The sequence below is a fragment of the Cornus florida genome, unplaced genomic scaffold, assembly GCF_030987335.1.
Source record: "Cornus florida cultivar Cherokee Brave unplaced genomic scaffold, ASM3098733v1 CherokeeBrave_3.0.0_Hap2_Chr09, whole genome shotgun sequence".
Lineage (NCBI taxonomy): Eukaryota > Viridiplantae > Streptophyta > Magnoliopsida > Cornales > Cornaceae > Cornus > Cornus florida.
In genome coordinates, this window is record NW_026775579.1 from 72,380,831 (window position 1) to 72,406,457 (window position 25,627).

Below are 25,627 nucleotides of genomic sequence, written 5' to 3' on the forward strand. Positions count from 1 at the left end.
AACACAGAATAAAAGTGTCCAAAACTTAGACACGAGTACTTGGACACTTCATATGAATATGAAAGTATGAAGTAATTACAACTGGATTCAACTTGGGCTGAAAACCAAGGCCCAACGTTAAAGAGAAAACATTGCATAGGCAGGACAACTAAATTTGACTGTTTACTAAAAACCAACCACCACAAATAAAAGCCCAATGTATTTGTGTCTGGTCAGTGATGTAATTCATATATAATATTATAATGAGGTTTTTATTTTTATAATGATGATCCAGCCTATTTTGGTAAAAGCCCAGCCCAACGTATTTCTTTTTGGTAAAGTTGGTATTGGGCTTCATTAATAGCCAAAAAGGCTGACCATCATGCACCGTCTTGTCTTTTTAGAGTAATGACAGGGGAATCGAAAAAGAATTCTCGAATTAACATTAAATTTGACATGATATATTATTCTTATCACGTGTTAAATAATTATTTTTTTGAAATTATTTGAATAGATGAAGTGAATAAAAACATCAGATTCAATACTTATTCGGAGTTAATTCTTCGACCCCCTTATCTTTATTCTTCTTTTTATTTGAGGAACGAAATGCACCAGCTGTCTTTCTTTTTTGTCCTTTTCTTTCTGGTAAAGTGGGTACTGGGAACCACTTGCAGCAGCTGTCTGGCCAAAGCTTTTCACATTGTTTCACGTGAGAACCACTTGCAGCAGCTGTCTGGCCAAAGCTTTTCAGCTATCTAGTTATAAGAATCAAAAGTCAAGGCACTGTAAACAAAAAAAAAATGTCTCTTCTTTCCGCAACTCCTTCTTCAACCTTTCTTGACCCTATTTTGAAATGGAAGACCAGAGAGCTTCATCCTATTTTCAAATCGAAGACTACCAGAGAGCATCGCCAGCTAATCAGCCTTGTCCGATTCAAAAACAAAGTGTCCAACCCATATCCCGTGTCCGTGTCGGCGTCGTGTCAACATGAACATCCTTGCCTGAACCGGAGAGTCCAGGTAACACAGACCCAAATGTGAACCCTTTGGTAACCATATATATGTAGTGGACAATAGTAGCTTTGATGTCTTATTGTTAATATTAGTTTGGTAAAAAATCCAAGAGTGTAGATTGAACAGATTTATTGGGATTGCCCATCTTGTGAACGTTTAATGCTAGACTTGCTAGTAATTATTGAATAAATAGGAGTTCTGAAGCAAACAAAATAGGGGCTTTTTATTTTTATTTTTTATGATGTAATGACATCTGCGTGTGTGTGTTTATAATATTTTCAAAGGAAGTATACAGGTCTTCTTTTTGTGCAAGAAGTTGTGTATTGGATGCTTCTGTGCTTTTTTTTTTTTTTTTTTTTTTACATTATCTTGTAATTTTGTTTTTTAACAAAAAAAGTTTAAATAAGAGAAAAATTCAAAAGAGGCCTATCCACCCCTACTCCTCATTCAGATTTATTTATGCATTCAAGTATCAACTGATTTTCCGGATTGAGCACCACAACTTTCAGATGTGTTCCAGTACTTGTAGAAAAATCGAATTTCTTAGTAAAGGAAAATGCTATTCTCACTTACGATTTTACATTAAAGGTTACAGATGCTGAACAATTCTTTTAAGAATAGTGAATATATTATTTTGGAACTTCTGTCTTTTTGTCTGATTTTAAGATTCTGTTGCTAAATTTGAGAATGAGTGACTAATTGTATTTGAAATACATTAGAATGCAGTTCTAAGATCCAGTAGGTCTTGTGTACGAGTGAGTGAGTGCTTGGTGTGGAAGGAAAGACACAAGTGTGAGCGTGAGATACCTAAGGTGTGAGTGTTCATACAGTCTCTTGTGTTTAAGTGTAATGTGAATTTCTATTGTGTGCAAGTGTATATGTCCAAGTTACTTTGCGTTTTGTTATAAACAGAAATATATTAATAAAATATATTTTCTCTTTAAATTACTGAGACAAAGATTCTGCTTTGTTCAACAATTTGATATCAGAGCCAGACGGTCAGGACCGTTGTTGAAGTGCGCTAGTGGATTGTCACTACACGGAATTAAGCCAGGACTGTGTGGAGCAGGGGAACAAGGATCGTTCAACGTGCTGTGCAGAGGAAGATTATTGTTTGTGCGCAATCTGGGATTGTGTAGCTTGTTATCCGGGACCAAGCTTACTTGACAGAACGTGGGGTCCCATCAAGTCACGATGGCAGATCTCCAATTTATTGGCGCAGTAGAGAAGCTCAACAACCAAAATTATAGCATGTGGCAGACGTGCATGGAGTCTTATTTTCAGGGACTTGATTTGTGGGAGATTGTTGGCGGTAGTGACATTACGCCACCTCCAGCAGCAAATGCTGAAGCACTCCGGAAATGGCGAATAAAGGCCGGAAAGGTCATGTTCGCAATTAAAACAACTGTTGAGAAGGAAATGTTGGAGTACATCAGGTATGCCAGCACACCAAAGGAAGCTTGGGATATATTACCAGCCCGCATCAGGGAAAAGGAAAATGAAATGCGACGACTTCAACTCCTCGAGAGTGAGCACATGTCAAGAGATACAACTAAATATGTGTCACTACATAGGGCCTTGGTGAAGGGTGACTTGGAAAGTGTCAAAGCTTTTCTGGCTCAAGATGAAAATGCAATATCAGTTCCAATTTCTCTGAGAGGGGAAAGACCTATTCATATTGCTGTTGCGGAGGGGCACGTGCAGCTGGTGGAGGAACTTGTGAAGATGATTAATCCTGTATTTTTGGAATTTAGACAAGATGATGGTGAGACAGCACTTCATATTGCTGCTAGGGGTGCAGACACAAGAATAGCGAAAGCATTGGTGGAAGCCTATGGGGAATTGGTAAGATTGGAAAATCGAAATCATCATCTCCCAGTCACCCTGGCTGCAATTTTTGGAAACACAGAGATGTTTAATTATCTACGCTCAGTGACTTCACAACAGGATCTCATCCCTAGAATTGTTAATATCCCCCGGTCTTACTTTGATCAACAAAGTGAGCATCATAAATTTTTTGTCATTATATATGAAAATGAAGCATCTTTTGCTTTCTCATAGTTAACAATGATATTTTATTGACTGGCCTGTCTCTAATTGTTTGATTTTCAGATTACAGGATATAGGCTATGTTCGCCGATTCAATTAAGGGTGAGAACTATGGTAAGCATCTGGACTCTAGTAATAATTAATGTTGATACATCAAACAAGTTCACTTATGCAACCTCTAACTGATTTTTACACCTATAGGTTTTGCATTGGACATGCTGGAAATCAATCCGGAATTGGCATGTGGTGGAAGTGGCAGGGGTACATGGGCCTTATATACAGTGGCAGAGATGCCTATTGCTTTCTCAAGCAGAAATCTACTTGGAAATCTTAAAATATGGATGTACAACTGTAAATGCCTCTATCTTACCATCTCTCTCTCTATTAATATTTGATTTGCCTCTCATATCTGCATGTGAAATTCTTTTAATAATTGAAAGGAGTGGGATGACAGATTGCTGCCCCACTCAGTCCACAGTGCACACCTATAATGAAATCAATTGTAGTGATTTGGCAGAGGATATGCTAGTTGAGATTTATGGCTGAAACAGTTCCATAGATTTTTTATTGCTGAAGTGCAATCAGAAATCCATATAAATGTAAATAAAAAATAGCCCTCTTATAACATCATTCTAATCTGAATCTTTTTAAAATTGCATCTAGATGTAAATTAAATTTTATTTGACATATGATCAAAGAACTTGAATATTTTTCTTTTTTATCATTTGAAACTCACACTCACCAACTTTGTCCTTATGGAGACTTCGACCTTCTACTTTGGAAGATGAGGAAGTACCACTAACTGTTGGTGGTCTATAATTACTATCCAAATCTTCCTGATTCAAAAAAACTCTGAAAATATATACATATATATTTATACTAATCGATAGTGGGCATGGTGGTTGGATACTTGGATGTATGGCTCCCTCTGAATGGGTTAGCTGTCTCTTACTATGCAAGTTTTTAGATATGAAATATTTATACACACATATATATGTATATACCTTATATATTGTGGGTTTTAGTGGTGGATTGAAATGGCAGTGGTTGTATATATATATATACTCCTTATATATTGTGGGTTTTAGTGGTGGATTGAAATGGCAGTGGTGGTAGGGGTTTAGCTGGGAAGAGAGGTGAAGTGCCAGAACAGATGACTAGTACAGTAGTACTGGAGTTCATGATGGAGAAAATGCAGGAAGTGGTGGTTTGGCAACAGAGTATGGTGACTACAAGTCAACGGTGTTGGTGTCTATGGAATCTTATATACACACACAATAAAATTTAAGGGTAGTGCACATGGCCAATTTCTGTCACTTCATTGCCACTAAGGGAAGGGGTTAGTTTGAGCACATTTCAAAATTTATAAACATGTGCATGTTGAATCTACAGTTAGGCAATTGAGATTCGGTGAAAGTGTATTTTCTCCAAAATTAATTAAAACATGATTATGGCTTGATAAACTCGACAATTCCCAAATCTAGCAATTCAATTGATCCAGCTTTCAGCATAATTGGATATCGTGGAGTAATGATTTTTGGTTGCAAGTTTTATTGAATTATTTAGTGTAGCGTAGAAAATATTGCGACAATGCTGCAGATCTAGAGTCTGATTGCGATGAGGAATGCTGCAAAGAGTTGCTCACAAATTCCTTGGTGATTCTAAGCTGTTGGATGGTGTCGGTACCTAATGGTGCCCACCTCGTCTATTAGCTGAGGGACATCGGTTGAAGCTATTGCTAGTACTTTTATAATGTTATATAACATACGTTGGGTGGGGTTACTCAGTTTCTATTGGCTGTTAAGATACATGCTTAATGAGAGTAATTAAAACCGTTGGATTTACCATTTGTTTCACAGTATTGACATCATGACTTTTTAGTTTTTTGGAATGAAGCACTAATACTATAAGTTTCAAAATATATTTTGTATTTAAATGATAACAGCCTTTCTTTTTCTTTCTGATAGTTATGGACGTTCCACCACCTAATGTCTATAATAAGCGCGATGAAGAAAATCTTCCTCAGACCTCCAGATCTCAGTATCCTTCCACTTTCAAACGCGTCAAGGATGAAGTATTTTTAATGGGTATCTTATCTTTTTCTCTCTTCCGTATGTCCAATGTTTTTCATTCAAACAATTGATTGGTCACGAATGCACTTGCATCCTTTATAAAAGAAATCTTGTTATGCGTCTCCATTGAAAAGGGCTGGGATCTGACAATGGGTTCCCGCCCAAAGATACATCAGAGTAAAGCTATAATATAAATACAATTTCCGTGCACATATCTGTACATCGCGAGTAGCAATATACATATAGATGAAATTGGTGTCAGGCGATCACACATGATAAAGCAATTGTCAAATGCTGAAAAACATTGTTTGTAAATGAGATGCTAGGGGATCTTTCACACATCATTGTCTGCTTAAATGACGATGACATTGTAAAATGCTTGCAATGATTTTAGAGTGTTGACAAAACTAGGTGCTTCCTATGCTATCTAGGACCCAATCAATTGGAATGCCGATGCATGCTTACTGGCTTAAATGTTTACAAACAGCTAGAGATCATCACTTGGTGTAGCAGTAAGAGCTCATACCACTTAGTATGAGAACTTATTTGAAGTCTTCATGCCAGCTACTTCATGAAATTTATGCCAAAAATTAGGTCTGTATCGATTCAGCCCCTCTAAACATCCCATATTGGCTGGGCCATTCCGTATTTGGGCCAAATATTTTTCCCTCCTAAATTGACCTTTGTGGAATATCCATGATGCATGCATATCATTGGTCATCTTAACCTTGGTACCTTGAGGGCCGATATGAAGAGTATGCGAGTGTTCAAATTCATTCCATGTTGTGTCTTTTAGAAATGTTAATTAGATATATTCTAATGGGATAAATGTTCTTTTTGATGTATAACAGTGCTCCGTTGTCTGAAAGGACTAATGTCAAATGTTCTTAAAATCGGTACGTAGAGTACTAATATATGTATTGTTACTGTATTTGTAATACTTTATACATATAGTTAACTATTTCTTCTTGGGTAAGAATTGTAGATGTCGAGCAAGAAATATTGAATATGAAGAACAAGCATATCCAAGCCCGTGAACTACTAAAAAAGATGTGTAATCCAAACTCGACTTCTGATCCTAAACAGACTGAAGCATACTTTGAGGCGACAAAAAGAGCCATCAAATGTGGGAATGCTGAATTTGTTGAGGAAGTTCTAAGGTCCAATCCTACTTTATTATGGGGGAATAAGGAAAGTGGAAGCATTTTTCACATGGCAATTGCTTGCCGTCAGGAGAGAATATGGAACCTCTTCTACGGTTTTAGTATTGCAAATAGAAACAAAATTACAGAAATTCTAGTAGAATCGCACAGCATGCTACATATAGCTGCATGTCCTGTAGTATTGTCTAAAGTCATAGGAAGACCAGATGGAACTTCGGAAAAGCAAGGAGAACAACAGTTCTGGAAGGTGTTCAGTCATGCCCCAGGTGCAGCTATGGAAGTGCAAAGAGAAGTACAATGGTACAAGGTAATCTGTTCTTAACTTTCTATATCATTGTCCAAACTTCTGGTCATAGAATGCCATTTTGAGTAAACACCCTGCTTTAGTTTACTCTCGGGGAACTTCATGCCATAGATGACGTTTCTGGTAGTAAAATTTTAAATCTCATGCAGCATGCTTACTGTGGGAAAGCTTTCAAAATATTTTATTTCTTAAAGAATATAAAAACTACGATTAATAAGGCCGATGAGACAACCTAGGTTGATGCAATGATGCAGATATTAGACCTCTTGTAGGAGCGGTTGGGTGGGGTGTAGGTTCTTACATGTGTAAGGGCCTTATTTGCGTATAGTAGCACATATATCCAACAAAATGACGATCTTCACATGACACGCACGCACAACTATTTTGTAGGGGCTCATATTCATGGAGATAGTCTACCATGGGGGTATTGTTTACTTGGTACCCCCAACCAATGGACAGATATAGAAACTCTCAAATTGTCTTACCACATGTAAGTACCCCGGAGTATTGTAGACTTTCTCCATATTCATACTCATGTTTCACTTTAGGTAAGGGTTATTGCACATGAACAAAGTTTTGCTCCAGTACGTTGATGCATAAGAAATATGTTTGGAGCAATTCATTGCCATCCATTGGAGCATGGTTTCTTTTCCAACATAAGAATTGCCTAGTGATGCGATTAGTAATTCATTTGAGCCCTTCCATAAACTCATATAAATATTGCAATGAAGCTTTTAGCTAGAATGTAAGTATCTGTGAACTAAATATTATTTTGATGTCCTTAATTAATTATGATAGGAGGTGGAGAGGGTCGTACCATCTTCACAGAAATTTCTTTCTAATGAAAATGGAGAAACACCTCCAGCTTTGTTCTGGAAATGGCACTGTGAATTAGTCAAAGAAGGAGAAAATTGGATGAGAGATACAGCAACATCATGTACAATTGTGGCCACTCTCATCGTCACTGTTATGTTTGCTGCAGCCTTCACATTACCGGGTGGTACTGATGATAATTCAGGGAACCCTAAGTTCCTACAACGTAACTCCTTTATGGTTTTTGTTATATCAGATGCATTATCTCTATTCTCTTCTGTTACTTCAGTGTTAATGTTCCTGAGCATTCTCACTTCACACTACGCGGAAAAGGATTTCCTCAAGTCATTACCCAAGAGACTGATAATAGGTCTCGCCACCCTTTTCTTATCTATTGCCACCATGATGGTAGCCTTTGGTGCCACTCTTGTTATTGTGCTTGGTGAGCAAATAAGTTGGGCTGCTGCTCCAGTTTCATTGCTAGCTAGTGTACCGGTAACCTTATTTGCTTTATTGCAATTTCCTCTGTTTGTCAACATGGTCTCATCTACCTATGGACACGGTATCTTCAACCGGAAAACAAAAAGCTTGTTTGTTTAACTCCTCAAATGACAGTGATCTTGCCTCTTGGAAATTGTACATGTTTGTGTGTAATCTTGTTGGGATTTATATGCCCTGGCATAGCAAATTCCTATCTGGATTATAGTGACATATGTTCCTGACATATCTGAAATATTTATGATTTATATAATTGGTGAATTCAATGTATTATGTTTCGATTCACTATGAAATTGATAGTGTCCATGTAATTATAAGAAATATTTATATATATGTATGTGATGGCAATCAATGCATAATATATAAATAGTAATTATAAATTGTTCATAGTCAGTAATTATGGATGGACTCATAATTAATTAAGACTTGAACTGGATTCGCGTTAGGTTGAGATATATTGCGAGAGCCGTCGTATGCAATTACTCCCTATCACCGTCATGGCATTTGACTCTTAAGCATGAGAAAAATATAGACTCTTTTATTAATTAATAATTACTTTGATTTGTTCGGCGGATTCTTCGAGATTCTTAAACCGACACTTTGGGTAATTATGTAATTAATAGTTAGAGGGTTATATTTTCAATATTTGCATCATTGCTACTTGTATTTATTTTGTATTGATTATGGTTGATCACAAAGTAAATTCGAAGGCCTTCGTGTGTTTTTAGACAAAATGATTTATTATATATTTATTTATTTAAATTATTATTTTTGTCAAACAAATGCTTTATTGTGATCGAGCCAGAAATAATCAGAGGTACCAAAATAAATATATTAATTAAGTAGTCGGATTGATGGCTTTATTTATTCGATAACTAATTATGCATAGAGGGGTCAAAGTGCAATATTGACTTAGATGTTATTTATTATTTAATTGGAGTTCAATTAATTTCTTTTAGTGGAGTAGAAATTAATTTATGAATTAATTGAATTGGGTCCATGGACCGGGCCAATTATTAATTCATTGTAGCCAATAAAATAATAGGCCCAATGGATTCTCAATCATAGCCCAACTTGATATTGGAATCATATTAGATTTGAGACAAATGAATAAGAGATGGAGAAGGATTTGTTATTTCCTTTTCTTTATTTTTATGTTGCCTATAAATATACATGGTCTATGTATATTTTAGAAAATTATTTTCTCTCTTTAGAAAATTAGTGTTTATGTTCTCATCTAATGGAGGCTCCCACAAGTCTAGTTTTTCAAGGTCATTTATGGAGGCTTATGAGTGATTCCTAAAGGCAAAACAATTACCAAGAAGATGGAGATCCATGGAAAAGGTGTCTAGCAAAAGGGATTTACAATAAGTGAAAACATTCACTTTAGAGGAAAGTTTTAAAGGTTTACTTAGACCTTTGATGTAAGTATTCAATCTGTTAATTGAATGATACATCATATTTTTATTTTTGCGTAAAACTTGTCTCTATGTGATGAATCAAGATTTATGAATCAAAATCCCTCGAAAAGTTTTTAAAACTTGCACGTTTCCCAACAGTGGTATCAGAGCATGGTTTGATTCATTATTAGAGATCATGATTTTATGAAAATCATCATTCATGGATCCAAAATTATATTCATATATATTTTTATTGATGTATGTTGATGTATGATTTAATATGTTGATATATATTTATACATGATGATGTATGAATAATTGTGAATGAATGATGATGTATGGTTGGGTCATGGATGAGGCTTATAGGAATATTGAATGTAATTTTATCTTTGGATGAATGTAATTAAGGCTTTGATTGAGCCGTTTGAAAGTTCAATGATGTAATTTATTTTTACCATTGTATTTCAAGTTGTAAATATTTTTAAAACCATGTAATATTCATCAAAGGATACTATGAAGCTTCAAGAAGGTCCAAAAGGGTTAAATTATGCTTCAGTAATTTTCTGGAATTTTTTCGAATTTTTTGGAATATTTCTGGAATTTTTTTAGGCTTAATTTAATTTTCTGGGAATTTTTCTGATTTTTCTGGAATTTTTCGGCGTTTTTCCGGTGGCCGGAGCATCGCCGGCGGCGAGAAGAGGCGTCGGAGGAGGCTGGGATCAGATGTGGTGCATGTGGGGTGAGCCTGGCGCGTGAGGAACACGCGCCAGGAGGTGACATATGCTCACGCGCCAGCCAAGGTTGTAGGACCTCCACGCGCGTGCAGGCGCGTGGAGGCGCGTCCCACGCGCGTGCCAGCGCGTGGGGGCGCGTGACTTCACCTGCAGCATGCCCCAGGCGCGTGTGAGCGCGTGTGGGGCCCTCCAAGCGCGTTCCAAGCGGTGTTTTGCTTCTCCTGGTGCGTACCAGCCTTATGTGGGTGTTTGCAAGCCGATGGATGATCTTCCCGCGATACTTAGAGTAGTTAAATGTTAAAAGCTGATTCCATTGGCCGTTTTATTTGTTTTATCTGTTATTTATTTATTTATGCAATGTATGAAATGCATGGAATATATAATTGTTAATTAATTATTATTCATGCATTGGATCCATGATATTTATTTAAATGGCTTGATTTACATTAATTAAATTATGAAAATTAATTGGATTAGATTACTAATTAATTTGAGGGCACTTATTGGGAAACGAAAAATTATTTTTGAAAATTATTTTTAAAGTGTGCCTTCGATTAAATATTAGTGAATCATTTAAAAGTCCAATTATTTTCTAAATTTAATTGGATTAAAATCAAGACATTTTGCATGCATTATATTATGTAAATGAATAAAATGAAAACCCTAATTATGGATGATTAAAAATTGAGTGGGAGCGGGGATTTTTATACATTGCCCCATGGCCTTCGTTATTAACATCATTGTAATTAGGTCTTCAAAAATAAGGCCCAACGCATGATTTGAAGAGTCTTAATATTACAAGAATGGTTATCTCATAAAAATAATAATATTAAATGTTCATTGTAATTAGATCTTTAAAAATAAGGCCCTACGCATGATTTAAAGAGTCTAGATTATAATGACAAGATATTTAATATTTTATTTTTCATTAGAGCATTAATAACGTTATACACTCAATCTAAAATTAATAATATTAGCTCCCCAACGGAGTGGTCTATACTAGGTGATTTTAGAAAGGCTAAACATAATCGGAAATCATTTCATATAGATAGACAAAACATTGTCTTAAGAGATATGGAAATGATGGGATTTGCCTGTCAATAGTAATAATGAACTTCGCCAACCGAATAAATTATTGGCGTATTGGTTATTCGATTTTTCATGCAGTGGTTAAGGGACCCACATATTATTATTTTAATGGAAGTGCTCGACTAATAGCAAATGAATCTCAATAATAGTAATAATGAACTCCTCCAACAGGATAAGTTATTGACATATTGATTGGTTGATTTATTATGCTACAGAGTTGAGGGACCCGCATTAATTAAAAGGGATTGTTCACCAATAATGATAATGATCTCTTGTTCGATTAAGATTTATTATATTATGTGGTTAACAAACTCATTTTAATTTTAAATATGCATGACAGTATTAATAATTCACCTTGCATATTGTATGAATGCATTTATATTCAGATTAATTATGTCTAATCCAGTTTATCTGCTTGCTTACATATTCGGTGTAACTGGACCTCATTAATATTGACTGGGAAAGGAACTTAGATATTTTATTCACAACGTAAGGGTACAAATGTATTTACTACTCCTAAACTTAATCCTTTTATTTTAAGATACCCAAGAGAACATTAATGCTTTGAATAAGTGAAATAACGCAAATGAGATGATTTGGTGCAATATTTTAGAGTTTACCTCGAATACGCTCCAAAGCTAACATTTACATTATTTTATTTTCTTTAAGCATCATGTTAAATGTCAATAAGATGTTTTGGTGAGATTAGATAGAGAATATGCTAAAGTACTATATCAGACTTGAATAGCATCAAGATAGCCTAAGGAACTCCAGTATGAAATCGAATTTTAGAAAATAATTGTTTATTATTTAAAATTAGCTGGAGATCAATAGGGCTGACTTGGGTGGTAAGTTTCAAGTTGACATGATTATTACCTTATTACCAAACTCGTTCGACTCTGTTAGAGTGAACTAAATAAGGAATCAGTTTGAGTTCACCCTCGCTGATATTCTTATAGAATTGGTAACAGATGAAGGGATAATCAAGAGTATGGGCGTTCCTATCAATCTAACCTAGTCTATACCATCTTCTTCTAGGCCCAAGTGGATGGGCAAAGCAAAGGAGAAGGATGATAATAGGACTAGACTAGCACAAAACATGGGTATTCAAAAAGGTTAAAGGGAATAAGGCAGTGTATGTTGAGGGAGAAGAAAACTGTTTATTTTGTCGCTAACTAAAACACTAAAGGACGAATTGTTTAAGCAATGACGTGGCATAGGAAAATATATATTTAATCATTGAGTCATGTTATGTGGTTGCGTCTATTAATTCCTGATGGATAGATTCTGGAGCCACTAAACATGTTTGCAATTTATTGTAAGGATTTCAGGAATCCAGAAGCCTTGATGATATGGCTATATATTTATCTTTTGACCTGATGCCAAGGTTGTAGTTAAGTCAGTGGGAGTATTACATATGAAATTAGAGAGTATGAGGATATTAGTATTAGAGAACTATCTTTATGCACAGAAGTGAAACGCAATCTCATTCTTATTTCACTTTTGGTTTATAAAAACTGTGTTGTTATTTTGTAAAACTGGTTTTATAAAATTGAATAGATATGCGATTGCTTCTGGTGCATTGAAAGATGGTTAATATACTATAGTCACAAACTCTTAAGATTTGCAAGATGTAGAAACTAATGTTGCATCTTCTAGATTGAATGTTAAGAGAAAAATTGTTATTCCTGACTCATTGTATTTTTAATGTCTATTTTTGGGTTGTTATCAATCAAAATAAGATTCAAAGATTGGTCAAAGAAGGTTAATTATCTAGTGAGGCAGAGGAGCCTAAACCAAACTTGTGAACCCTGTTTTGAAGGATAGATAACTCTTAGGGCTTAATCAGCCAGATGAAATAGACATAAAGGACAATTGGAGTCGGTACACATTGACACGTGTGGTCTTATGAACATCCAAGCAAGATTGCTCACGTTTTGGATAAATTTACCTGATGCGACACAAGTCTTATACTTTTGGTATATTCCGAGAGGGTTAAAACTGATGTGGAGTACAGATTAGATAAACTTATCAAGACACTTCGATCTGATCGAGGATATGAGTATTTCTTCGGATAGTGCAAAGACTATATGGTCAATGAGGGTATTATGTACCAGTTTTCCGCAATTGACGCTAAATGTATTTAGGTGTCAAATAGGAATAACAGAATTCCACTTAACATGGTTAGATCTATGATCAGTTATGCTACATTTTCTCTTTCATTTAAGAGTTTAGCGTTAATGACATCGATGCGCATTATGAACTGCATTCCATCTTAGTCTGTCTCAAGGATACCGTTGAGCTGTGTTTTTTACTAAATATTAGTTTGAATCATATGCACATATGTGGTAGTCTTGCACATGTGCGCTTGATATGGACAAGTAAGTTGGAAGTAGATCATAGGCATGCTAGATTTGATAGCTACTCTAAATGTCACTAGGATGGATTATTTTATGATCTCAAAGATAAAAGTTGATTGTTTTCACTCACTGTTTATCTATAGGAGAATCATATTATGAATCACAACCCTAGTAACATAATGTTAGAGAATTTGGTATGAGTACCAAATGTACCACATATGAACACACTTAGTATAGAGATTTAGAATTATAGATGAATTCCCTATTGATGCGTCAGCATCATCTAGTACACAGATTCCTGCATCGGTACATTAATGTAGTGGGAGGATTATCATCCAACCGATAGAATCATGTTTTTAGGTGAGACCATTATGGACATCCCTGTTAAACATGAGTTGAACCTAGTAAGCTACACGGAAGCGTGAACCGATGTGGATACAGATCGTTTTGGTGAGTTACTATGAAATCAGAGTTGGAATCTATGTATTCTAATAAATTCTGGGATCTTGTAGAACTTTCTAGTAGGGTGATTCCTATGGAAGGCAAGTTAATCTACAAAAAGATACCAGAAGATTTCTTAGTGAATAAATCATGAGTGTACAAGGGAATGTCATTATTTTTCTAATTCTATATATATAGATGACATCCTACTCATTTAGAATGATGTGGAAGTTTTGTCATCAATAAAGAGGTAGTTGTTCAATTACTTTTAAATGAAGGATTTTCAGGATGTAAGCTAGATTCCTAGGATCAAGCTTTTGCAAGATCAGGTTAAAAGGAAAATAGGCTTATCTTAATAATCCTACATTGATAAAGTTTTGACCAGGTTTGGTATGCATAACTCAAAGAATGAGTTCTTGCTTTATTGATATGGATAGCTCTCTCTAGTAAGTAGTTTTTCAAGACTATCAAAGGAGATTGAGCAAATGAGACTGGAACAATATGTTTCGGCATATGAGAGTCTCATATATGCCATGGTCTATACCAAACAGGACATCCGCTACAGGGTAGGGATAGTCAGTAGAGATCAGTCCAATACTGGACTTGACAACTGGTTTATTGTGAAAAATATCATTAAGTACCTAAGGAGAACCAATGATATCATATTCATTTATGGATATGATGATACGGTCCTAGTCAGGTATGCTAGTTCTGATTTTCAATCAAAAGTAGATACTATGAGGTTCATGACTTAGTGTATGTTCACTTAATGGAAGGGAGATCAGTTGGTAGATTGTTAAGCAGATTTCAACTGCTGACTCAAACCTGTAGGTGGAATATATTGCAGCCTTAAAGGCGGCAAAGGAAGCCTATTAGTTTGATCTCACTGATTTAGAGGTTGTGGAGTATACTAGCCTGCCTATTAAGCTATGTTGTGACAATAGTGCAGAAGTAGTCCAAACCAATGACCCAAGGTTCCATAGAGGAACAAGATACACTGAGAGGAAGTATCATGTTCTACATGATATTGTCCGGCAAGAAAATGCACTTGTAGTTAGAACATTGCATTGGAACACAACTTTGTTGATCCATTATCAAAGGTGTCATTGATCAATAATTTTGATCATTATCTGGATAACATTGGAGTTAGGTGCAATTTGAATTGGCTATGAGGGCAAGTGGGAGCTGTTGGGATTTATATGCCCTGACATAGCAAATTCCTATCTGGATTATAGTGACATATGTTCCTGACATATCTGAAATATTTATGATTTATATAATTGGTGAATTCAATGTATTATGTTTCGATTCACTATGAAATTGATAGTGTCCATGTAATTATAAGAAATATTTATATATATGTATGTGATGGCAATCAATGCATAATATATAAATAGTAATTATAAATTGTTCATAGTCAGTAATTATGGATGGACTCATAATTAATTAAGACTTGAACTGGATTCGCGTTAGGTTGAGATATATTGCGAGAGCCGTCGTATGCAATTACTCCCTATCACCGTCATGGCATTTGACTCTTAAGCATGAGAAAAATATAGACTCTTTTATTAATTAATAATTACTTTGATTTGTTCGGCGGATTCTTCGAGATTCTTAAACCGACACTTTGGGTAATTATGTAATTAATAGTTAGAGGGTTATATTTTCAATATTTGCATCATTGCTACTTGTATTTATTTTGTATTGATTATGGTTGATCACAAAGTAAATTCGAAGGCCTTCGTGTGTTTTTAGACAGAATGATTTATTATATATTTATTTATTTAAATTATTATTTTTGTCAAACAAATGCTTTATTGTGATCGAGCCAGAAATAATCAGAGGTACCAAAATAAATATATTAATTAAGTAGTCGGATTGATGGCTTTATTTATTCGATAACTAATTATGCATAGAGGGGTCAAAGTGCAATATTGACTTAGATGTTATTTATTATTTAATTGGAGTTCAATTAATTTCTTTTAGTGGAGTAGAAATTAATTTATGAATTAATTGAATTGGGTCCATGGACCGGGCCAATTATTAATTCATTGTAGCCAATAAAATAATAGGCCCAATGGATTCTCAATCATAGCCCAACTTGATATTGGAATCATATTAGATTTGAGACATATGAATAAGAGATGGAGAAGGATTTGTTATTTCCTTTTCTTTATTTTTATGTTGCCTATAAATATACATGGTCTATGTATATTTTAGAAAATTATTTTCTCTCTTTAGAAAATTAGTGTTTATGTTCTCATCTAATGGAGGCTCCCACAAGTCTAGTTTTTCAAGGTCATTTATGGAGGCTTATGAGTGATTCCTAAAGGCAAAACAATTACCAAGAAGATGGAGATCCATGGAAAAGGTGTCTAGCAAAAGGGATCTACAATAAGTGAGAACATTCACTTTAGAGGAAAGTTTTAAAGGTTTACTCAGACCTTTGATGTAAGTATTCAATCTGTTAATTGAATGATACATCATATTTTTATTTTTGCGTAAAACTTGTCTCTATGTGATGAATCAAGATCTATTAATCAAAATCCCTCGAAAAGTTTTAAAACTTGCACGTTTCCCAACAAATCTACCATACAATATTAAGCTTAAATGTGTCTCCCATGTTATCAAGTTCTACCTGTTAGTCGTTCGGCTGTTCTAATAAACTCCCTTGTTTTGTTTCTTTTGGGCCATGTCCCTTGTTGTTCTTGGGTTGGCCCAATCTTTGGACTCTGTACAGTTTTTCTCATTTATATACATTGCTTTTCCGGGAAAAAAATATATGTGTTGACAAATTTTTTTTTTTTTTTTTTTAATCAAAGGTTTGATTGCTATTTGCACTTCTAGTTAGTTATACGGATGTTTATTGTTAAGAGTATAGAGTATATGTATTTATATAATAAAGAGTGCAACTTGGCCAATCTAATCTAAACTCAACTCGAGTCGACTTGGATAACTATTCTTACAATTCAAATTGGACCTTTATTGAAAATCTAGGGGTGTTCATTTAAGCTGTCAATCCATGAAATTGATCATATCCAATCCGATTAGTGTGAATTGGAATGATTTTTTATGCTCACGCTTCGTTTATGTATTGATAAATACGGAATCAGCGGTCGATCCATGAATCGGTTAACAGATTGAGGTCTTAAAAAATTGATCCGATTTAAATTTATATATATATATCTCACGCTTCGTTTATGTATTGATAAATACGGATTCAGCGGTCGATCCATGAATCGGTTAACAGATTGAGGTCTTAAAAAATTGATCCGATTTAAATTTATATATATATATATATATATACCATTTCTTTTTTCTTTATTTATTTTTTATTATTTTCAGTTATACTAACTTTTAACCTAAAGGCGGACTTAACTTTTTAAGATTAAATAATGTTTGAAAATTCATCTATTAGTCAATGGTAAAAAATAATAATTTTGAACTATTTTAAAATAAGTATAGACAACCAAAACGCTTGTATCCGATCCAATGTAATCTGTGATGTGACAAAACAAATTAGATTCAATTTTCATGAATCACAGGGATAGGATTTAGTAAATGCCCAATCCAATCCGATGTAATTGGTGGTCGGCCCTAAAACAAATCTCAACCTCGAACTAAAATTATAGCTCTAATCCAAACCACCAGTCCGAGTTGTTCCCATAATATAAACCCACACAAACTAAAAGCACAATCTTGTTGTATACAGACATTGATATTGACACGACATTGTCATCTCTCAAGAAAAGAATTATGCTTTGAAAAAGATGGGACTTTACCTACTATAAAAAAGGGCAAATGTTGGATTTGGACCTAACCTAAACGAACTTAATACTACAAAGTTGCGAGAGACAGAAAAAGAAGAGCCTTGCCAAGAAAAAGAGGAAGTGAAGAAGAGTGGCCACTTTTCTTTTCAGTAAGTGATCATCATCATCTCTCTTTTAGTTTTATTGTAAGCTTATAAATATTATGTTTGTTGATTTGTTAGATTCTTATTTCTTTCTTTGTCTTTATCTTTATCTTTACCATTTTTATGGCATGTCTGCAACTGGGAAATTTGGAATGAGAACTGTAACCTTATTTGTTTTCTGGTTCATTCAATTTGCTGCAAAATGGTGATGGTCAAAGTTGTTTCAACTCCTATGAAATAAAAACCTAAAAGAAAAAACATATGATATTTTACACAACTTTCAACCCAGAGAGCAGAACAGAGATTTTTGGCATCATCATGTAACATTTATGTTACTATGGCCGAGACTCTGAGATGAAAACCCTTTTTGAAATAATTTCACGATTTTGTGGTGAATCCGATGGTAACCATGTATATGATAGTGATTATTTATTTTTTTATTTAATTTTTTTCCAATGTTGCTAGTGTCAGACCAAAAGGGGAAAATTTCCTTGGGGGTAAAAAAATCCGATAATGTAAAATTGCTTGAACAATCAGGTTTATTGGGATTGCCTATCTTGCCAACTTTTAAAGCTAATGGTTACAAAATAAATAGGAGTTTTCTTCTGTTCTGAAGTGAAAAATTGAATATTGAAGGAAATATTATTCTCAATTAGGATTTAAGTTGCAGTAAATGTTATATCTAACTGACTGTTACTTCCATAGGTTTTGCACTGAACATGATAGAAATCAATCCGGGCTTGGCAGGGATACGATGGCCTTATATACAGTGGCAGAGATGCCCTCTACTTTCTCAGGCAGAAATCAACTTGGAAATCTTACAAGATGGATGCACAACTGTAAATGCCTCTATTTTACCATCTCTCTGTATCTATATATTATGATTTGCCTCTTATATGGTTACAGTTTAATTGTGGTGGTCCGGTTCAATCTAATTGAGAAGAATAGACCGACAAGAGTATATTAACATATTACAAAGGAATAACATTAGAACGGTGTAACATTAGAAGACTTAGTTGTTGAATTAGCTCATGAGAAGCATGGAATGCCATACTATATATATATAAATTGAATTTTATATGGCCTCAAATCTTAAACGGACCGTAATTTTTTTAATGTTTGTTTAAATGAAGCCAGTAAATCTACCTTAAGTAGAAAAGGGAAAGAAATGAAAAACCACCACCACCACTTCCTCCATATTACATTACACATAATTTACAAGAATTAAGGTGTGACACATTACTTTTACCTTTGATCATCAACACCATTAATTTCATAAAAATATCAATGTTGAATGCTCTAAGTCTGTAACAACATAAAGTACTGTGTCAAATGTACAAAACAGTATATATATTTCGGGAAAACCTTACCAAGAATATATTTTACAAAAAATACTGTAAAGAGAGTACGAGCTCGTCGAAGAGATCCTCATCAGTACCATATGTTGTGTGTGTGAAGAAAAAGAATTATACTTGTGAAAAGATGAGAGGCCAAGCATCAGAAACCCCACATTAAAAGGAAAAAGAAAAAGGACACGTATATCACATGCCACTGAATAATATAATGCTCTCAATTTGAGAGTAAAGCAGAATCAATTAACTGTGAGAAGAATAACATACCTACCCTTTATTTAATATGCCTGGAGGAAGAGGAAGAGGAAGAGGGAGAGGAAGAGGAAGGAATAATATATTTTACTATAAAAGGCAACTGTTGGAAACCAATTATATTACTATAAACTTCCAGAAGTGGAGGAAATGAAGAGGAGGCTGAGGAGCTAGCTAGCGTCCACTTTCCTTAATCATGTAAGATATATATATATATATTATATACTTGTGGACTTATTAGATCCTAATTACTGTCTATATATATGTATACCATTTTCTAATTAAGGCTTATATGTTTGCTTAAATTTTTTATATTGAAGTGGGAGTTGTAATTAAGCAGCATTTGGCTTTTGGTTAGCACTTAAATTCTTTTTCATGAGGTTATATAATTAATACTGCAGCAAGTATTAATTTCTATACAACAATTCTTAGTAATTGTTGTGTTTGTGTGTGAATATATATATGTATGTATATTATTATACATAAAAATTAATAGAGCATGCATATGCAGGTCAAGGGCGTCGACATCATCAGAAAAAGAAAAGGCAGCTGGAAGTAGGGATGATGATATAATTAAATATATACACCTATATAGGGCCTTGGTGAAGGGTGATTTGGGAGGTATGAAAGCATATCTTGATGTACATCCAGATGCAATATCTGCTAAGATCTCCACATTAGGGGAAACACCTCTTCATATTGCTGTTTCGCATTGCCACGCGGAGTTGGTGGAGGAGCTTCTTGGCAGGATGGGTCGTATAGTGAGTAGTATCAGTAGTATAATAGATGAATATGGTGACACGCCCCTTCATATTGCTGCCAGGAGTGCTTCTGACACAACCATAACATATGCATTAGTTCAACACTCACCTTCTCTCATGGCACTGGGAGATGCAGATGGACAACTCCCACTCACTCTCGCTGCAATTTACTACAGGAAGAGGAGTAGGAGATGCAGATGGACAACTCCCACTTTTTCTCGCAGCAATTTGGATATTTTAGGGTGGGGCGGTTGGATTGTTGCCCAACATTCTCGCAGTAAGTGAGTTAAAATTTTTGTATTGCATTTGGGAGCACCGAATTGACACCTTGAAATTGGAATTGGAGGAAGTTCAGTATTTTTTTTTTTTATTTTTTTTTTTTGTCAGTTTAAGTTTTGAGCTAAATTTTCTCCGATTCCAAATTCAAGAGACCGATTTGGTGCTCCCAAACATTGTATAAGAGTAAATATTTAATTAATTAAACGCAATGCTACACTACACACTTGTCTTGTCTCGTCTACCCAATATTTTAAGTGGTGTAGCATTGTGTTTAATTAATTAATTTTTTACTCTTTATAATTTCTCTAATATTCTCAACAATGATGGATCGGGCTCTTTAATTAACCAGATTGTTTGTTTGACTTTCAGATTATTATGAAGAAAAGAAATGGACGATGTTCACCGAATTTATTATGAGCGAGCAATTTGGTATGTAATATACACACAAACAAGTATGTATCTTATACTTGAATGAAATCTTATAAATGCTAGCTGCTGACACATGCAAAATTTCATTATATATATATATATATGAATATGAATATGATTGATACATACATCCATAGGTTTGGCACTGGGGATCTGGAACATGGAGAAACCAGAATTGATGACTTTTAAAGATGATGACTTGTATAGAATGGCAGAGATGGCCTCTGTATTCTCGACTGCAAATCAATTCACAAATTTTGAGAGATGGCTAATCAACTGTAAATGAATTACTCTGTTCTACTTTATCTTTATTTATTTATCCTCGTCTTTCCTTTCCTTTGGATGAATATTAGTAATTTGATTCACTCTTCTTTAATAATTACACGAATATTGTATTAATTGCACATCTTAATTTTAACAACTGAAAAGGACCGGGACATATTATATGTTGCCTCGGCCCAGTCAATCCTCCCCATGCAATTTTCGCACCTAAAACCATTCAATTGTCTTTAGTTACGGTGCATGACATTGATTTTAGTTAAATTAATTAAGTGTAATGCTATCATGAGAAGTTCAACGAATATATATGTTGGATATAAATTCAGTGAATAAAAGTGCAATTTCAACACGAAAAGTTCAACTCGAGTGATACCTCCTCTCCTTCAAATGAAACGCTAGTTGTCAGTGGAATGGAACATTCATTATGATAATAAATTTTCAAATAGTTGAACTGTTATATATCATACAGACTCATTCTCTGGTATTAGTTTGTTTCTTTAATTATAAAAAAAAGTTAATGAAATCTCGCAAAAAAAAATAATAATAATATTATAACACTCAAATGTGTTTCTACTAAATGATAGTATCATTCTTTTTCTTTCTTGTAGGTATAAATAATTATAATGAAGCTATATTTGCACCTACCAGTTCCGAAGGTTCGAATATATTTGTTCAATGGGTATCTCTTGATCTCTTTTCCATATTGTCCAATATTTTTCATTGAAACAATTTGATTGGGTAGTATTGTTCTTGCAACCTCTATGAAAAGGAAATTTTGCCCTGTGTATCATTGGACATGACAGGATCGATAACCAAAAATATAGCAGAGTAAAGCTAATATTATTTTATTAAGTAAAAAGTATAAGGCCAAATTGCACAAAACTCCCCTCCAGTATAATATGTTTATACAGATAACTCCTCTAAAGACTAAAATATCGTTTTTTTTTTTAAAAAAAAAAAAATATAAAAAATAAAATAAAAAATTCTTCATCTTTACTGAAACCTGTAACTTACCCCTGCCGTTAATTAACCCATTACAAAAAGGGATGAAAACCCATCACACTAGGGTATAAACGTCATTTTATGACTTTTGATTAGAAGTCATTAAAAAATTCAAATCTCTTCAAATTTACTCTAACAAGTTTATTACTCTCCTAACAATTTTCTTTTAGATCAAATTTATCAAAATGTATTATTTATTATATAGTTTTTTCATTGTACAGGTATACAAGTCAATTCATATGGAATGGTTTATTTGCAACTTTTTGACAGTTTAGGGGGTTATTTGTTTTACTAGGGGTATAGTAGCAATATACATATAAGATGAAAGTGCTGATTCCACCAAGTATGAGAATATATTAGTTGCAGTGCAGTGCAGTCACTTGATGCAAATTCTGACTGAAATTATTTAGGAATGTTTTCAATTCAGTCCCTTAATTCTAATGTTCCTAGCTTATATGCAGGACTACTTGGGCCAAACATTTTTTTTGTCATCTAAATGCACCTCTCTGTTAGTTTCCATGCATTGTCCTCGTAAATTAAAATCCCCGTATCTAAAATTTCAACGATGTGGAATGACCTGCGATTTATGCCCCGGTGTCTTAAATATTTGGTAGCTTGAGGTATGAGGAGGAGATCTGCAGGGTTCAAAACCAATATTGTATATTATATATATGTTTTAGGTATTAATTTTTAATTAGATATGTTCTGCAAAGACAATTCAATTGCTGTTTTTTTCTTATCTATAACAGTGATCCGTTTTCTGAAAGCATTAATGTTCTGCGTTCTAGTTGCTCTTCAAGCAATAGGTACGCAGAGTACGGCATGCTTTCCCAATTCCCATTACTTTTTCTATTTAAACTTCTTTTTTTCTCTCTCTCTTTCTTTTTAAAAAATATTTATACTTGGATAAGAATTTCAGTGACTAAGGAAGATATATCAAAAAAGAAGGAAGAAAACATGCATGCCAGTGAACTACTCAGCCATATGTGTTCCCCAGTATGGACTTTCGATTCTAAACATGTTGGAGTATACTTTGAGGCAATAAAAAGAGCCATCAAATGTGGGAATGTTGAATTTGTCGAGGAAGTCCTGAGGTCGAATCCTGCTTTGTTATGGGGGAATAGGAAAAGCGGAAGCATATTTCACATTGCTGTAGCTTACCGTCAGGAGAAAATATGGAACCTCATTTATGGTTTAACATCTGTACAGAGAAACAAAATCCTTGGAACTCTGTTAGAAAAGAACAGCATACTACATATAGCTGCATGCCCGATGGTAACCTCTGAAATCATAGGAGTTCCAGATGAAGCTTCAAAAATGTTGCAACAAGGAGAACAACCGTTCTGGAAGGTATTCAGTAAGGCCCCAGGTGCAGCTATGAAAGTGCAGAGAGAACTACAATGGTACAAGGTGGTAATTTATTCTTAACTTTCTATATATATATATATATATATCATCCATCGATATATTCTTCAACCTTCTAGATATATAGTGTATATGCACTCCAACCCATTTGGAGCTAGCTAGCTTAATTAATTTCTTTTTTTTAACTTCAGAATCATCCCTCAAATATTAAATCAATGTTAGTAATGTCTTTGAGCCCTTCTGTTGACTCATAATATAAATAGTGGAATTAAACAAGCTTTTATACAGCTAGATTGAGAGTACTTAATTAGTCAAAACTTTTATTATTAATTTAATTAGTCTGTTTCATTAATCGTGATAGGATGTAGAGAGGATGGTACCATCTTCATACAGAATTCTTGCTAACGAAAAGGGAGAAACACCTCCAGTTTTGTTCTCAAAATGGCATTCTGAATTAGTCAAAGAAGGAGAAAAATGGTTGAGAGATACAGCAACATCATGTACGATTGTGGCCACTCTCATTGTCACTGTTATGTTTGCTGCAGCCTTCACATTACCAGGTGGTACTGATGATGAGTCAGGGAACCCCAAGTTCCTAGGGCGTAACTCCTTTATGGTTTTCATTATATCAGATGCATTATCTCTATTTTCTTCAGCTACTGCAGTGTTAATGTTCCTAAGCATCCTCACTTCACGCTTTGAGGAAAAAGACTTCCTCAAGGCATTACCCAAAAGATTGATAATTGGTCTTGCCGCCCTTTTCGTGTCTATTGCCGCCATGATGGTAGCTTTTGGTTCCACTCTTGTTATTGTGCTTGGCGAACGGATAAGCTGGGCTGCTGCTCCAGTCACTTTGCTTGCTAGCGTCCCAGTAACCTTATTTGCTTTACTGCAATTTCCGTTGTTTGTTGACATGGTCTCATCTACCTATGGTGGTATCTTCAATAGAAAAACAAAATGTTCCTTCTTCAACAACCCAAATAACTATGTTCCCGGAGAAGGCAGAGATTCTTTTAATGTATAATTAATATGCAATGATTGTGGATATTATTATGTCATTTACATAATTCTTAATTATCGTGGTTCAATATAACTGCTATTTGTACTTCTTGTTGTATGGATGATGCTTCAAGCATAATATATTTTTGAAAGATGAAATGCGTTATTCTTATCTAGGAGACTAGGTGAATGCATCATCCCTGAAAATGAAAGAATATATATATGCTTGAAATCACACATTTTTAATTCATTTTTTTATTGAAACTTTTTTTAAATTATTGCTTCTGAACAACAATATTTCCCACCACACCAATGGTAATTGTATAAAAGAAAATTACTGCCCTCTCCAACATCAAACACCATACAAGTGCTGCTGCATAAAAGACCCTGTCTATGTTTCCAAATAGAAGATGCATAGGATTGGGTTCTACATCTCCAAATATTAACCTACGAAAAATATTTCTTCTCTAACCATTTTATCCATATCTTGGGTTTTCTATGTAGAATATCCTAAAGAAATTTACATTTGGTAGAATACTCGATGTCTTTGATCTTCCTAATGCTAAACCCACCTTTCTTACAAGAAGTAACTATAGACCAGTACTTCATGTAATGAATTCTCTTTCCCCCTTCATTATGACCCCCAAAAAAATTCTTTAGCTCCCTTTCAATATGAATTCTTACAGCAACAGGAATGTAAAAAAGGAAAAACTACCACCCAATAATGCACGATACTGTCCCATATTAATAGTCGACTTTTTTTTTCACGAATGTCCCAATTAGAGGAGAATCGATTCTGAAACCTGATACTTCCTTGATCAGGGCTCAAGTATTTTCTAACTAGGCCAACTCCTTGGGGTTTAAATTAATCGTTCCATTCTCTTTTCAAAACAAACTGAAGGCTATTTTTCCATAATTACCCTTTAACTTTTACAAAATTCTCTTAACTTAATAATACATATATTTAAAGTTAAAATGATTACTCGTACTTAGTAATTTTAAAATGTAACAATACAATAATAATTGCATATCTCCTTAAAGAGTTATGCTATTCAAAATAGACAACTAATATAGGAAAGAT

General features: G+C 34.3%; 3 protein-coding genes across 4 annotated transcripts; all 3 read left to right on the forward strand.

The window, feature by feature from the left end:
* The first annotated feature begins 662 nt into the window (after positions 1 to 662).
* LOC132274380 (ankyrin repeat-containing protein ITN1-like) lies at positions 663 to 8,161 on the forward strand. The gene is made up of 8 exons (XM_059775648.1): positions 663 to 998; positions 1,982 to 2,991; positions 3,105 to 3,155; positions 3,243 to 3,392; positions 5,009 to 5,128; positions 5,965 to 6,009; positions 6,099 to 6,583; positions 7,379 to 8,161. Exons 3-8 carry the CDS (start codon positions 3,122 to 3,124, stop codon positions 7,991 to 7,993), a joined length of 1,449 nt encoding a protein of 482 aa, XP_059631631.1. The 5' UTR covers positions 663 to 998; positions 1,982 to 2,991; positions 3,105 to 3,121; the 3' UTR covers positions 7,994 to 8,161.
* On the forward strand, positions 2,187 to 3,118 carry LOC132272842 (ankyrin repeat-containing protein NPR4-like). The gene is made up of 2 exons (XM_059773920.1): positions 2,187 to 2,991; positions 3,105 to 3,118. Exons 1-2 carry the CDS (start codon positions 2,187 to 2,189, stop codon positions 3,116 to 3,118), a joined length of 819 nt encoding a protein of 272 aa, XP_059629903.1.
* Positions 8,162 to 17,735: 9,574 nt separating the features above from the next.
* LOC132274379 (uncharacterized) lies at positions 17,736 to 24,652 on the forward strand. Of its 2 annotated transcripts, XM_059775645.1 has the most exons (9): positions 17,736 to 17,834; positions 18,534 to 18,667; positions 19,944 to 20,470; positions 20,842 to 20,901; positions 21,039 to 21,179; positions 21,789 to 21,836; positions 22,932 to 22,988; positions 23,102 to 23,592; positions 23,909 to 24,652. In XM_059775645.1, exons 2-9 carry the CDS (start codon positions 18,654 to 18,656, stop codon positions 24,569 to 24,571), a joined length of 2,001 nt encoding a protein of 666 aa, XP_059631628.1. In that variant the 5' UTR covers positions 17,736 to 17,834; positions 18,534 to 18,653; the 3' UTR covers positions 24,572 to 24,652. The 2 variants fall into 2 exon arrangements, with proteins under 2 accessions (XP_059631628.1, XP_059631629.1); XM_059775646.1 differs by lacking the exons at positions 17,736 to 17,834; positions 18,534 to 18,667 and adding an exon at positions 18,689 to 19,630.
* Positions 24,653 to 25,627: the final 975 nt, after the last annotated feature.